Source organism: Halichondria panicea, chromosome 16 (genome assembly GCF_963675165.1).
Source record: "Halichondria panicea chromosome 16, odHalPani1.1, whole genome shotgun sequence".
NCBI lineage: Eukaryota > Metazoa > Porifera > Demospongiae > Suberitida > Halichondriidae > Halichondria > Halichondria panicea.
Genome location: NC_087392.1, coordinates 5,500,036 through 5,516,548, shown reverse-complemented (window position 1 = coordinate 5,516,548; position 16,513 = coordinate 5,500,036). Strand labels below are relative to the sequence as shown.

The window sequence follows — 16,513 nt, the reverse complement described above, 5'->3', positions numbered from 1 at the left end:
GGATATAGTATGCAGAGTAGTGTACTTACTGGCACAGGGACACCTCCCTCGGTGTAGGAAGTGGTGAAGTTGTTTCCAGGAGAAGTGGGGCCATTGAGATCGAGGACAGGAGGGTTGTCAATGGTGTTGAAATTGATGGTTACTGTGGCAGGGTTGCTTTGGCCGCCTAGCTGATCAGCAACTACAAACGTCGCCATTCTTGGAGCATCGGACGGTCTGTAGGGAAAAAGAACGTTTAGAGACATATAATCTGTTATTAGCAATGAATTGTATGCACCAAGCTTAGCTATAGGGTAACTGCATGGATAATGTAACTATCAAATTATGGTAAAATAGGAATAGAAGTTCCGTATAGCTAGAAATGTCTGCGCCCCAAAAATTCTGCGAATTCTGCGAATGAATGAGTAAACGCAGAAATATTATCCGCATAATTTATTAACCACGCGTAATTTAACAGTTGAAAGTTTAATTCACAGAAATATTATCCCCAGAAGCTCTTTGTACAGCTGTTCGCAGAATTTTTCGGCCGCAGTATATAGCTATACTGTAGTACGTAAATGTTGGCTGGAAACATTAATTTTTGGCAATTAAGCAGAGAATACATTTTCAGTCTGTTAATTGCATACCTCAGAGCCCTGGTTGTCGAGTAAGCAACACTTCTGAGGACTGTCTCGAAGTCACTGATTGTTGCCATGAGATTAGGAGCCTGTAGAACCAGCTGTCCAGCGGAGACGTTGCTAACTGTAAAGTCCAGTGGATTGAGCACTACTAGAGTCTCAAACTCAGTAACCCCTGGCAACACGGGGAGCACCACCACTGCCGAAGACATCAGATCCGTGTCAACATCTGCACACAAAGGTATACAGTGAAAGACGAGCACACAGAATTCAAGTTATGGCAGCTGAAAGAGTACCCGAATCATACTACATATAAATAAATGTTAGATGCACGTTACAAGGACATGTCTATTCCTATATAGTAGCCCTCTAATTCTATAATGGCTTGTAATTAAACTCTACAAGTTGTTTTCTTCAAGATTAGCAATAAATTATAATTATTTTAGTAGCCCACCAGTAATTGTAAGGTCAGGGGCCAGTAACAGAGGCTCCGCCTGTCCTTCAGAATACAATACCATGACATCAACAGCACCCTCCTCTCCCAGAATGAGGGCGGGGCTGTCGTTGGCATCCACCAATCGGATGCAAGCAATAGCAGCCGTGGAGTTGAAGAAGCCATCATTGACAATAAATGAAACTTGACGCTCGTCATTGGTTACAGGGAAGCTCTGTGCATCATGCTCATACCTGCAGTGATATTTGCGGAGACAATAATCAAAAATATACTATCAAACTACTAGCTGCATTCCATTTCAAGCTATATTTAAAGTGTACAGCACCATAAATATTTCCTTAAATACGTAAGGAAAGCTAATATAATACATTGCACAATACATTGAGCACCTGATAAATGTTTCGTATGGTTAATCATGTTACTTTTACTGACCTGACATTCCTGAGGAGAGTTTCAAACTCCTGGATGGAGGTGGGGCCTGGTATGTACAAGCGGTGACCACGGAGGGTGAGCTCTGGTGATACTTGAAGTACCAATCTCTCAGAAGGGCCATCTTGCGGGTTCAATATCTCAACAAAAGCCGTGAATATCCTGTTCTCTCCGCTGTCTCCGTCGGTGATGGTAAGGGAGGCGTGTGATAGAGTAACTGGACCATCGTCCTCCACGTAGTCAGTAGAGTATGACCCGAACGCTCCTTGGCAACCGAGGTGGACAGGACTAACGTCCTCCTGGTTTCTACTGTCCAACACGAGCATGGGAACGTTGTCATTGAGTAACTCCACAAATATCACCACGCCTACTATCTCAGAAGTCATCTCGTTAGGAGGCTGTTGGAACTCCAGCGTTCCTTCGGGTGCATTAGATCCAACTTGATAAACAATGATTCTGCTCATATTCAGAGGTTCGTCAGCTGTGTCTTGATAGACCACACCCCTCAGTATCTGTGCGTAGTCCGGTAGGGAACGACTTTCCCCGGTGAACTCTAGCCTTCTAGTACCATTACCAGATACTGCAATCCCCTCGACGTATACAGTAGATAAGAGTTTCCCTGGGGCATTGGTATTATTATCCCTAGAGGACAACGAAACCAGAGCAAAATCAAGCGAGGGATCTAGATCCGGATCTGTGATTCGGAGCTGCGGTGCTAGAGCTATTGTAGTCTCAGGTTCTCTCAGAATTTCTGATGGTGGGTTAAGCGTGATGATGGGGCGATTATTGTCAAGATCGAGCACAAACACTGTTACTCTGGCGACGTCAAACGGAAGTACGCCCGGGTTTCTAACAGTTACGAAGAATACGTATTGAGCAGTAACCAGTCTATCAATCTCAGCAGCTGTGGATATTATTCCAGTTTGTGTGTCAACTTGGAAGTCTGGCGTTCCCGTTAGTTCAAACTGCAGCTGTGAGTGAGGTTCGCTGTCACGGTCTGTGGCATCTACTCGTAGTACTGTAGTCCCTATAGGTACCCCCTCGGCAACTGAAATATTGTATTCAGTCATAGTGAACACGGGTACATGCTCGTTAACATCCACAACAATAATATCCACAAACGTAGTATTAAGAACAGCTGCAGAATTGACAGCGTAGTTCAAATCCTCCACTTCCAATGTTAGCCTGTGGAATGGGATAGTCTCAAAATCAACAGATTGATTGAGATAAATAGTGCCGTCAATTCTTGAGATTCTAAAATATCCATCTTCATTTCCTGCTATAATAGAGTACACAATGTCAGGTGAGCTGAAACGATCGCCATCGGTTGCAGTAACTTGCAGAATACTATAACCAGCTGTAGCGTTCTCAGGTACCAAACCGTCGTAGTTGTCAGACGTAAAAACGGGTTGCAAATCGTTTACAGGCTCAAATTCCAACTGTACAAATGCAAAACTACTGAACATGAGATCAGCAACTTGCATATAAATATAGCGAGGTGGAAAAACGTTATCAAACTCTTCATCAGTGTACTGATAACGTAGGCCTCTCAAGATAATAGAGTAGTCTTCAGTTGAGGAGGCTCCACGGAAAATTACAGAGGTGCTGGAAATTTGGTCCATTGTAATTGCACTTGGAATGACAACTGAACTGTCCAAGTAGAGCCTGTCGAACTGACGAGGTGTTAAAATGAATACTTCCAGCTCCATCAGATCGTCGGCTACAGAGTCGAGATCAGAGATAAAAGCATCAGAGGCAGTAATGGCCGTGCTGCCGCCTTCACGATGGGTCACCACGCTGTTTTCATACGGAGGGGAGGAGATCACGACAGGAGGGTGGTCGTTGAATGTGACAAACTCCACCGTAGTGTTGGTTACTTGGCTAGAGAAGTGGTTCTCGTGCCCTTGTACACTAATAACCCTAGCAACAGCCGTGGGCTCGCCAAGCCTATTGCCATATGTAATGCCGACCAGGATAGCAGTATAATCACTCAACAAACCGACCCCATTGAAGGAGAGGGAATGAGGAGACCTTCTGGTAACGGTAATGGCGGGGTGTGAGAAGGGAGAGTACTCAAGAGATTCAAAGAAGCTATCCTGAGGGTTTCTAATCCACACATCGAGGCCAGTTAGCTCCTTCACTTCAGTGAACATGTCTTCATCAGTTATTGTAGCGTTTAGAGATGCAATGGCTACTGATGGTCCCCTCTCTGTAAAGGCAGTGACAAAGTTTAGTCCTTCTTCAGCTCCATTGAGGTCCACCACTGGAGGGATGATGTTCAGCGGCTGTATGATGATTGTCTGGGTGAGATTATCACTAGGCAACAGACAATCGAAGACCGATAGCGTGATGGTTCTTGTAGATGGTAGAGGATTAGATATTATATTGATATACTCAATTTGTACAATAGCTTCTGAATATTCATCAATTGATAGCATTCCATCTAATGTGAGCATTTCTCCGTTGCTGGACTGTGTGACGTTGCCTGTGAATGCACCTGGTGACAGTTGTATGAACTCAACGCACCCACTAATACAAGTCGAGCTATCAGATGCATCAGTGCACACACAATCTCCGCTAGCACTGTTCAAGTTCTCCGGACTAGAGAGTGTTATCATGGCTCGGCAGAGCTGCATGAAACTGTCTGAATCTGTGATCATTATTTCCGGGAAGGGGAAGAGTCGAACTTGACTTTCCGTAAAGGTCAGAGTTTGTGGGGGTGTGTCAATAGACGGGGGTATGTCATTTCTGTCACTAATCGTAATGTCCACAATTGCTGCAGCTTCTCTCGAGTCTGTGTCTTGAACAATGGCGATTATTCTCAATGTGGTACCGATAAGACCATCAAAATCAATAGCACCGGACACAGTTATCACACCAGTGCGATTATTGATAGCAAACAAGTCGCTTGGCTCAGATAAGCTGTACACTAGTCGTCCTTGATCAATGAAATCAGGATCTGAGGCTTGCACTTGCACAACCATAGTGCCAGCTTCAGCATTTTCCGATACCATTGCCGTATAGCTGGATTGTATAAACGCTGGTGAATTATCATTCTGGTCCAAAACAGAAATGGTTACTATGGCACTGGAAGTCAGCCCACCCTCGTCTGCCACTGATACGCTCAAACTGTACTGTGCCGTCTCCTCGCGATCTAGAGTTACTAGTGCAGAAATCAGTCCACTTTCGCTGTTGATGGTGAAGACATCGTTATGGGAGAGAAGAGTATACGTCAGAGCGACATCAACTTCCATGCCGCTGCCTAGCTCTGGTCCAAACCCAGAGAACACTGGTATATCAGAGGGAGAGATATCCGCATCAGAGCAAATGGTTTGGTCTCCGTCAGTAGCGGATACTTGTGCGACTGTGGTTCCTGGAAGCATGTTCTCACTGATAGAACGAGAATAGGTGGGCGTGTTGAATACTGGGGCAATATCATTGACAGCTGTAACCAAAATATCCACTAGAGCTGTTGCATTTCTTCTAACAGGTCCATTGTCTTGCGCTAAAACGAGTAGTCGATAGAAACAGGTGGCTTCAAAGTCTAAGCCAATCAGAGTCGAGATTTCTCCGCTCTGTGGGTTTACGGCAAACACATCCTCCCAGTTTAAGAGCGAGTATGTTACCTCACCATTCTGATTAGAATCAGCATCATCAGCAGACACTGTAGTCACGGTAGCACCAGCCTCGTTCTCCAGCACACCGGCCTGGTAGAGTGTCTGAGAGAAGATCGGCGAATTATCGTTCTCATCGATTACTGTCAGTATAATTGTTGCGTTGCTAATTAGAGGTGTGGCTCCAGAATCAATCGCTATGACAGTCAGATTAATGGTCGGTTGCAGCTCAAAATCCACAGGCTCGTTCACAGATATCTCACCGGTGATCGGATCAATGATGAATGGATTGCTTGAGAATAATGGATTAACAACAGGGAGAAGGGAGAACTCAAATTCTCCATTAGTACCGATATCTCGGTCTGTTGCTTGCACTGTCAATACCGAAGTACCAGCTGCTGCATTTTCCACTACGTCTGCGTTGTACTCGGCCATTGAGAAAACGGCTGGATTGTCATTCACGTCTGAGACTGTGATAGTTACCGTGGCATTAGCGGATCTCCGTGGCGACCCTCCATCCACTGCAAGAACTGTGAATGTGTAGCTCTCTCTTTCTTCCCTGTCAAGTTGAACTGAATTGGAAATTTCCCCGTTAACTGGATCGATAGAGAAATAGCTGTTCTGCTCAGCAAAAGAATAAGTTACTTCTCCGTTCATGCCAGAGTCTGCATCTACCGCTGTTACCGTGACAATGACTTGTGGGTCCGTGTTCTCAACAATTGTCCCGGAGTAGGTTGGAGCGAGTTGTGGTGTATTATCATTACTATCAGTCACTGTAATGGTGAAGACAGCCTCGCTACTCAATGACCCCACTCCGTTGTCAGACACTCGCACTGTGATGGAGTATACAGGGACTGCAACTTCAGCGTCCAATGAACCAATCACGAAAATCTCTCCATTTGGACGAACGTCAAATAAATCCTCTGAACTAATAAGTTCGTACGAAACAAAAGCATTAGTTCCAAGATCACCATCAATAGCATCGAGTGTGTAGATCACAAAGCCAGGTTCTCTAGACTCAATCACTAACAAATTGAAAAGAGTATCTTCTGCAAATTGAGGAGTCTGATCGTTTATATCCAGAATAGTAATGTGGAGCATTGCAAAATCCTCTCTTGGCTCGCTAGCGCTATCTGAGGCCCTTATACTGAGAGTGTAAGAATCGATGCCCTCTCTATCCAATGCTACAGTCGTGAGCACCACCCCTGAACTATTGACCTCAAAGCGATTCAAACCTTCAATTGGATCGGCAGCAATGATCTCGTAAGATACCTCTCCGTCACTTCCACTGTCCATATCTTGAGCAAACACTGTCAGAACAGAAGTACCAGCTGCTTGCTCCTCTAGTACAGACCCTGAATAGGCATCTTGTGAAAACTGCGGTGAATGTTCGTTAATCAGCACAATGTCAACGGTTACCATCTCAACGTTGCTGTACTGGGTGCCATCAGATACGGATATGGAAATGCTCCTCAAGCCTCCCATTGGTTCGCTCAGTGCGTTGCTGTACACTAGCGTAGCCAGTAACTGGGCAACACTATCAAGGCTAGGATCTTCAGGAGTGATGGTGAAAGTCCGAGATTGACCAACAGTCATTTGAGTGATACTGACGTTAGGGTCTGTCGATTCTATACGCTCACTCAGCAAATCAAATGCATTATTTATAACAACCAGAACATTAGTAACAACTGCACCGTCATCATTATCAGTGATAGCAACATTACGAGAGGTGATGTATACAGGTTGACCACCCTCCGTGAAAGACGTCTGATATCCAGGGGCAGGGTTTAGAGTATCGATATCCAGAATGGGACGATCGTTAACAGTCTGCACTGTGAGGGTGGTGAACACAGGAGCACTGGTAGCTTCTCCATCAGATGCTGTGAACTCTATCACTCGATCTCCTGCTGTGGGCTCTTCAGCTTCATTCACATACTGTGAGCTGCGTAGTACAGCCTGCAAGTCAACTGCACTAGCTCCACCCAACAGGGGGTACACTATCTGTTGTCCTAACAACTCATCGCCTGAGGGAGTGATGATAACAATCCTCTCCTGGACCCCGTCTTGAATCTGTGACAGCGTTATAGTGAGATTCACAAGTACGGTATTGTCGACATCAATCAGTGTAGCTTGGTCTGATATATTAATTAACCCGGACCCTTCTTCAAATACTGTCTCGTAATTAGAACCAGCTGCAGGACCGTTCAAGTCGATAACAGGAGCATCATTAACTTCTGAGAAGAATATAAACGCGTCCACTGGGTGACTGCTATTGAGACCATCGAAAACAGCGATGGTGATTACCCTGGTACCTCCTGTTGTGTCTCCGTCAGACTTGTGCTCGTAACTCAGAGTTTCGATCACTCTCGAGTAGTTAGCTATCGTGTCTTCGCCTGTTAGGCTGATGGTCGTGGTTGAGCTATTGTACTGAGCATAAACCTGTGTGCCTGCAGTGCTTACAGTGATAACCTCCAATTGTCCATCCAATGCAGTTAGAGTTATTATTGCAGATACAAGTGTGGTGTTATCACTGTCAGTAATCTGTGCCGAGGCTAATACAGACACAACTCCATCGCCCTCGCTATATTCGTTGTTGCCATAGGTAATGTTCAACACTGGAAGGTCGTTAACGAGCACAATATCAATACGACTATAAACCACTACCTCGTCCCAAGGTTGGTCAAGAAGCGCAAACCTCAGTTGCCTATAGGAACCCAACGGTTCATCTTCACGGTTGTCATAGGTGATGGTTCTCAATACAGACTCGTACATTGGTAGGGGCAGTTCTCCGCAAAGAGTGAGAATATAGTTCTCATAAGTTACATTCATTCCACTAGGGACATTGCTAACAGCCAGCACCTCGTTAGAATTACTGGGCTGTGGGTTGTCAATGGTAACTGTGACTTTGTAGGGGAAAGCCACTAAGTCTCGATCAGTAAGAGCTAGTGAGGTTGTATTAACAGCTGATACAGGTCCTAGTTCTTCAATGAATATCGTAGTGAAGTTCAGTGATTCTCCGTTCACTGTTATCTCTGGCACAAAGTCGTTAATTGGGTGAAGTATAATATCGATAAAATTGGGCAAACAGTTGAAATAATCGTCCTGTACGGTGTAGGACACGGAGAAGGAGCTCGAGACTGGCTCTATGAGCGGCAGCACAAGAACGAGAGAGTTCAATAGTTCATCGTACACAAATGTACTCTGGCGACCAACTATTATAAGAGCTCTTCGGTTATAGTCGTAAGTGAACTCCAGTGGACTGCTAGTCAATGAGGAAATGAGAGCAGAGCCACACCCAATCAAACAATTGATGTTGTTTTGGTCGGCAATCGTGTTACTGATGGCTGTCAAATGCAGTCGACCATTGAAGTAATCTTGCCTCGGGGTATTAACGCTCCCAGCTGGTCTTGCGCCCACAAATACATTACCAGCAGAATCTTGAGCTTGACTGATGGACTGAGTACCAATCAATGCAGCATCAATATACACACTCACAACATTCTGTTCATTATCTACCACTACCGCTAAATGGTGCCACTCGTTTTGTAGCATGGCGCAACCATTGTCAAAAACAATATTTTGCTCTGTATTGCTTAAGTCAGTATATTGGAATCCAAGTGAAAAATCGCTTGTGCAATACACAGAATAAAATCGTCTAGCAGATGATTTGGAGATAATTGTCATGGTAGAGGCAATCGGCTCCACCCATACCCACGTAGATATCGTCATACCAGTATCAACAAATGAAGAGCTGATGGATGAATCGAAATACTGATCACCAGTAAATACAATAGTGTCGTCTTGATTAGGCATTGTGAAAAAATGATCACTGTCAATTGGCATTCCACAGGCGCGGAACTTTTCTCTTTTGTTACTCTCTTGCAGACAATCTATTGGAGAGACATTCGTATTCGGTGTGAATGGAGCGCTGGGTTCCCTTGGGTCCAATCCTACTAGCTCCACGATGCCATCAACAAGAGTAGTCTCGTCGATTCCATCAGCGTCTGAAATGGATGCATCCACATTCAATGCCAGCTGTTTCGTACGCTCAAAGTATTCCAGCTGAGGCTCTCCAAAATTTACAATGGGTGGGTTGTCGTTCAAGTTTATGAGTTGTACATCAACTTGAGCAGTGGCAGTGTAGAAAGGAGATTCAGAGTTGCGTACAATCACATTAAACGTCCATTGTGGCATGGCTTCGAAGTCCAACAGCCCTGTGACTTGCAGTACTCCGTTTTGGTCGATACCAAAGCTTGATGATTGGCCGGACAGGGATATGGTTGACTGAGCATTGAGGCCAATATCCGCATCCCTCACAGAGAAGGATACATTCAGTGGGCCAGCTGGAAGGTTTTCAGGTAGAGTGATACTAATAGCTGTCGGTGAGACGATCGGTGGGTTGTCATTAACATCCACTAGCTCGATTTGTATGCCAGCTGTATCAGAGAGAGAGGGAAGACCGCCATCGTCCACACGTACCTGGAAGGTGTACACAGCTGTCACTTCTCTGTCCAACCCATTGGTAGTCGATATTTGCCCAGTGATCGGGTCTACTTCAAACGGTAAATTATCAGCATTCACGAATGAAAAGCTCAAAGCTGCATTAGATCCAATGTCAGCATCTGAGGCCATCACTTGGAGCACATCTGTACCATTCTCCACATCTTCTAGCAGCTGCACAGAATACATAGGCTGAGAAAACTGTGGGCTATTATCGTTAATGTCCCGTACACTGACGTCCACAGCTGCACTGTTTGAGTTAGGCGGTGTCCCTAAATCAGTCGCTCGGATTTCCAGACGGTAAAAATTGACAAGTTCTGTGTCTAGTGCAGAAATAGCGTAGATGTCACCACTTTGAGGGTCGATGGTGAACACATCAGTATGTGTGAGGAGAGAAAATTCGAACTGGGAATTTGGATTATTAGGTTCATCATCATCGACGGCCGATATTGTGAAGATCCTGCGTCCCAACACATCACCAGATCCACTGAAGATATCAGGCAGATCTACGATACTATCTACTGGTGTGAAATCCTCGTTAATTTGCACAGTGAACACTTCTTGTTGGAAGACGGGAGATTGATCATTCTGATCCAGGATGGTGATAGCGAGGCTCACACTTGAGTTAGTGCTGACTGGGCGGTACGGGTTGAAAGCAGTCACTACAAGATTAAACTGCTGAGTCATCTCTCTGTCCACAACCTCGGGTATACTCACAATTACATCACCAGATATCAAGTCAATAGAAAATGGATTTTCGAAAGGAGTTAGTTCAAATATATAATTGATAGCTGCATTTGGTCCTAAGTCGGCATCAGTTGCTTGTATGGGAAAATCTAGAACTTGCAGACCGAAACTAGGATTCTCAAATATGCTAGCTTCGTAGGATGGCAGTACGAATACTGGTGCGTTATCATCTTCATCTAATATTGTAATGCATATACTCACATTCTCAGAGAGTGAGGGAGTTCCACCATCAGAGATTGTAACAACGATAACGTAGATATCCATCATCTCTCTATCAAGCAGCTGGCTCACAGTGATCACACCTGTGCTCTCATCAATTATAAAGTGACCAAGATCGTTACCGCTAACGATTGAGTATACAAGCTCCCCGTTTTCAGCTGAGTCAGCATCCGTGACCTCCACTTGTACTACTTCGTATCCAACCACCGCCCACTCGGAAACGTTAACGTTGTACTTGTCTTGTGCAGGAATTGGTGAGTTATCGTTTGCATCCAAGACATTAATACTGTAGTTTTGTGAGACTTGCAAAGTCTGAGTGGAATTCACTTGCACAGTAACTCTAACAGAATATTGTCTTTGTTCCTCAAAATCAAAGCTCTCAGTTGATCTGATGGTACCAGTATACTCATCAATGGTGAACAAGTCTGATGCAACGAAGTATTGCAGGGAAGTGGATGGGTCAGAGTTAGGGTTGCTAGCCAGTACCATGCCAACCGGGCCGGGAGGTAGGTTTTCCAGGACAAAGAATTCAAATGGAGGCAGCAACACAGGTAGCTCATCCGTTACGTCCTCGATAAAAATGCTCAATGTCACGGCAACAGTATTAGACATGTTGGAGACGGCTTCCTGACCATCAGTGGCTACTACAATCAAATCATATACGGAAACTATCTCAAAGTCCAGTATCCTAGCGACACTCACAACACCAGTGTAAGCATTGATCTCAAAATCTTGTGAAGACGAACCAGACAAAGAATACGTTATCCTTGAAGTGGGGTCATTATCAGAAGCATTCACTTGAATTACTTCACTGCCAATTGAGGTAGTCTCGAGTACTTGAACACTGTACACTTCTTCACCAAATTGAGGTAGATTATCATTGAAATCTTCGATAGTTACCGATAAAGTGGCTGTAGAATTAAACTCTCCATCTGAGACAGACAGCTGTAGCGTGAATACATCATCTTCCCCTTCGTCTAGATCCAGAGTTCTTGTTAGGAAAATTGCACCAGAGGAAGCATCAATATTAAACACTCCTTCCACGTTGCCACTGGCAATGGAATAGCTGAGCCCACTGTCTCCCGAACAAGTAACAACGCCCACCACACATTGGTCAACATTGCAGCCGTCCTCATCTGTTGCTAGGGGGTTATATCGTGACATTAGTGGGAGGGGGTTGCCAACTGGGTAGTTTTCAGCAATTGTAACTTCAGCAACACTAAATTGAAATTCTGGAGCATGTTCATTGTCATTGAGAATTGCAATCTCCACGGTAGCTTCCTGACTGACCCATTGACCTCCATCTACGGCTTGTACCTCTACAACAAAGCTTGTTAGAGCCTCGTAATCAAGAGGAGCGGCTACAAAAATAACACCAGTTGAATTATCAATAGACACGCAATTGTTGCAATTGGTTTGAGATCGGATGGTATAGTAGATGATGCCAGTGCTACCACCGTCTTGATCCGTTGCCAGTACTTTTAGAATGGTTGAACCAAGGGGAGAGCTCTCACAAATGGTAGCCATATACAGTAGCTCATCAAACACGGGGGTAAATTCATTTTGATCTTCAACCGACACACGTACTACAGCTGTGTCCGTACCGCCTCGGAAGTCAGTGGCAACCACCTGGAATTCAAAGCTGCTCTCGGCCTCAAAATCGGGAGAGCTAACAAAACTGATAGATCCTGTATCGATATGAACGGCGAATCGTTCGTCATCAACGCTGTATGAAATAGTGTTCTCATCTGGATCGATTGCCGTGACAACAACTATCTCGTCTCCTACGGGAATATTCTCACTAACAGACACAATATAGAGAGATTGTTCAAACATCGGAAGTATATTATGAGTCACATTGACAACCACGATAGCTTCGTTAGTAGATGATTGAAATCCTTGGTCAAGAGCTTCAAAGGTTAAGATGTACTGTGAAACAGTTGTATCAAGTTGGTCAGCGGACACAGTCAAATATACACGCCCAGTTTCACCATCTACATCAAATGCATCTCTACCCGATGGTGGTTCCATGGAGAAAAGGATAAAGGAAATGGTTCCAATGTCTGGGTCAATAGCAATCAGTTCAGCAACAGTGAAGTCCGCCTGGGCTCCGAGTGGGACGGTTACGCTGTACGACTCGGGATCAAAGAACGGTCTGTTATCATTAAGATCAGTGATGTGTACCTCAAGGTGCGTGAAACTAGTAAATTCACCATCTGTTACAAATACAACGAGAGTATACAAGTTATTCATTTCACGGTCTGGTGGTGTTTCCGTGGTGAATATTTCGCCTGTTGTACTATTGATACGAAATCGGCATGGCAACTCATTCGTTGGAGTGGAGAGATCGGACATTCCTGAGCCAGAACCAGAGGAGAAGAATCCCCTTGACGATGGGAGACAATCGTCACCTGCCTCGATGCTATACGTAAGTGTTGTGGGCGTGTTGATAGAATCAGCGTCAAACGCAGTCAGCATGAAAACGAACAAATTGGCTCTATTTTCCGAAACGAATGCACTAAATATATCCTCATTGAATTCAGGCTCGTTATCGTTAATGAAAGTGAAACCAATGCTCACACATTCTGACGGACTTGCTAGTTGTTGATCATCGATTACCGTGAAGCAGTAGGTCCTATCACCAGCGTAAGGTTCTGCCTCGTTGTTGATGAATGTGATGGATGCAATAACTGCCTCAACTTCATCAGCAGTCGCTCCAGTGAACATCACGAAGTAGTAGCCCAAGTCAGAATTAAACTGCAAGTTAGAAGGCGACTCGATGCGATCTCCAGTAAGCTCAACAACTGGTTCAATCCTCAACTCGGTCAGAAAACTATCAGGGTCAATTACCGTTGGATCAGTGGACAAAAATACTGGAGCACCCTCTTCAATAAACTCCACCCTATTTCCTGGTGTACGTCCGGCAAGTAGTACTGTAGGTGCGTCATTGACCAGCTGTATGTTGATGAGTGTACGTGCCTCCGTCAGCAATTCCCCATCACTTGCAGTCACGGTAACAGTGCGTTGGTCTGGGTTAGGCTCGTCAGCTTCATTGATATAGCTAAGTGTCACTAATACAGCTACAAAACTTTGTGCCGATGCAGGTCCCATTAGCCTCAGAGTGGAGCGTGATACTCTTTCCTCTTGTAGTTCCGGAGATACGGACATATCAACAAACAAAGTCTCATTGTCATTGTCAGGCGTGGGAGAGAGAACGACGTCGATATACGCTATCAATGAGTTGTCCACATCTACTAGTTGCAAGTCAGACGTGGTGAGTAAAACCGGGTATCTTTGCTCGATAAAGGTGACTTCATTATTGCGATCAGGTAACGCTCCATTGAGGTCCAGTATGGGTGCATTGTTGGTGGCGTTGAAGGTGACTATCAGCTCATCAGATATTCCTGCACCAGCTGTACTTATGGGAGTAACGGTCACTAGTCTGTTACCAGGGTCAGGGTCTCCCATGACAACGGAATGCTCGTAAGATAGCGATCGTATTATGTCAGTATAGGTCCTCAGAGATCCTTCACCGATCAGTGTGATGCTTTGAGAATTATTGATAGTAGTTTCTGACTCAACAATAGAACCACTTCCTGTTAGATCCACAAAAATAGATTCTTGAGAAATATCAATATCTTCTCTGCTTGCCGTTAGGACGATTTCCATACCGATAATCACATCATCATCAACGTCAAACACTTCTGAGTTTGGGGCCAGTACCACTCGTTGTTCATCCTGTCCTTCAATGTAGACCACCACTATATTGTTCAACTCGATCGTTGGTAAATCATCTACAAATGCAAATATAACGTCAACAGTAGCTGGTAGAGAATCATCAAGACCACCGGCAGTTAAGTCATCCGTAACACTGAAAATGACTGTCCTGTTCAAACCCGAGGGTTGGGGAGCATTGTTATAATAGTAGACATTACGGATGAAGGTTTGCACCACTGTTAGTGGTATACCAGTGAGTGTACGGTTGGTGGAGGGGTCATAGGGGTCATCGGCAAGGTTAAGGGTCAGTTCATACAAGTTATCCGTCAGAGTCACAAATGGTGGCAGGATATAACCCGGAGCGAGTGTTAGTCCTTCATCCTCGTCATCACTAGAGTCCATCAGCTCCACGGCAACGGAATGTACTGGGAACATGCCACTGTCTGCGTCTGTTATAGTCATGTTTGGTGCCAGACGAATGCGAGGTGATACAGGGTTGACTTCTTGGAATGTAACTTGAGACTCTGCTGGTTCCAGAACCGGAAGCTGGTCATTAATGAGAACAGTAACAATATTCAATTCCACTGGTGTACTGGAGAACAAACCGTCTTCCACACCTAACATGACACTTCTTGGTGAGTTAATAGGTTCCGGTTGGTTGTTGATGTAAGTGACATTGCCCAAGATCTGTTCATACACAGCTACACTGGCAGGGCCCGTTATAGTCAGCCGGCTGTCGTCATAGGAACACGTGAGTTCCGGCTGAGAATTGCAATCTACCGATAGTTGCTCAAAGTCAAAATTTGCACCAACTAACTCGACAAATGCAGCTTGCATCGGAAACACGGAGTTATCATCTAAATCAGTGATAGTGGGTGCCACGGGGAAGAGACGCACATAGCCGGCATCTTCAATGTACGAGAGAGTTGCGGCTGCCAAGGTTACAATAGGTACCTCATCATTCACTAGTTCAATAAAAATTTCTGTAGTGACAGTTTCTGAATCAGCTCTTCCATCACCAACCAATATACTGATTGTTCTTGTAGCACCGGACGGTTCTCTGTCAGTATTCATGAAATGAAGAGTTCGAATATATTCCACAAGCGAAGCAATCGAGAAATCGAATAAAGGAATGATTTGTAGTTCAGTGATCAAATTATCGGAAGATATAGGTATTATGAAATGAGTGGGCGGTGCATGCAGAGTTATAATCTCATCGTTGGAAGAGCCTGAGTTAACGGACATTCCTGATGACACCTGTCCGTCCATATTGTCCGAGACAGCTCCATCACAATCCAAGCACTCTAATCGAACCGTAGTAGATACTATAGCGGTACTATCAATGTCAGATATACTTATATTGGGGAATATTTGCACTGGAGCAGCATTCTCAGCATACGTGACTGCAGCCTGTCCTAGTGTAATCACCGGGGGATCATTGACTGGGAGAACATCAATGGAGATGGTTGCATTTTCAATGGAATAAGGACTTGAAAACGGAGGCAATAATTCGGGAGCCATGAAATCCAACAGCACACTAGAGGCATTGTTGCTCATGTCCCAAGCTCTAGCTCTGAAGTAGCTACTGCCAAAGAAGTCTGCAGCGGGCACAAAGCGAATAAATGAATCATTGTAAAGAGCTAGAACTAAATCCGTGGGGAAAGGGGACCATGTAGTCGAGTCGCTATGACGATACTCCCACACACCATTGCTTTGATCTGAGCTCACGACAATCAAGCCCAGGTAAAGATCGTCTTCGTCGGTTGCTATAGCAATTGTATCAACGGAAATTGGATTGCTGTTCGTATCGTCCTCGAGAATATTTTCGATATTGTACACTTCGGACACGATGGTCGGAGATCTGTTGATGTACGTAACCAAAATATTGAACTGTGCATATTCTGCGCTCACTGGAGACTCTGCATGTGATACGAATGACACAATAATTATGTTGACATAATTATGAATGTATAATACATGATATAATAATTATTATATCCCGTTGCTACGTTGTTGCCAAGTGCAATATGAAGCATATTGCACTGCTGAAAGTCATATTGCACTGACCGCAAAACGCCCCTCTGGCAATTAGACAAACAATTAAATTAAAATTAAATTAATACGCATGAGAAATAACAAGTATCAAAGTATGTCCAGCCATGCAGGAATGAATGTTCAGCACTGCTGGAGTTTCGTCTTGCAACCATGCAGGTTTT

The 16,513-nt window shown here is 44.6% G+C and overlaps 1 protein-coding gene across 1 annotated transcript in view; it reads right to left on the bottom strand.

The window, feature by feature from the left end:
- The window catches only part of LOC135350510 (uncharacterized), a 43,827-nt gene that overhangs the window by 11,973 nt on the left and 15,341 nt on the right, over positions 1-16,513 (bottom strand). Inside the window, exons 20-23 of the mRNA XM_064549322.1 lie at positions 1,504-16,216; positions 1,072-1,304; positions 627-846; positions 30-216 (exon numbers count right to left, since the gene is read on the bottom strand). Coding sequence (XP_064405392.1) covers positions 30-216; positions 627-846; positions 1,072-1,304; positions 1,504-16,216 — 15,353 coding nt within the window. The remainder of the gene's footprint in view (positions 1-29; positions 217-626; positions 847-1,071; positions 1,305-1,503; positions 16,217-16,513) is intronic.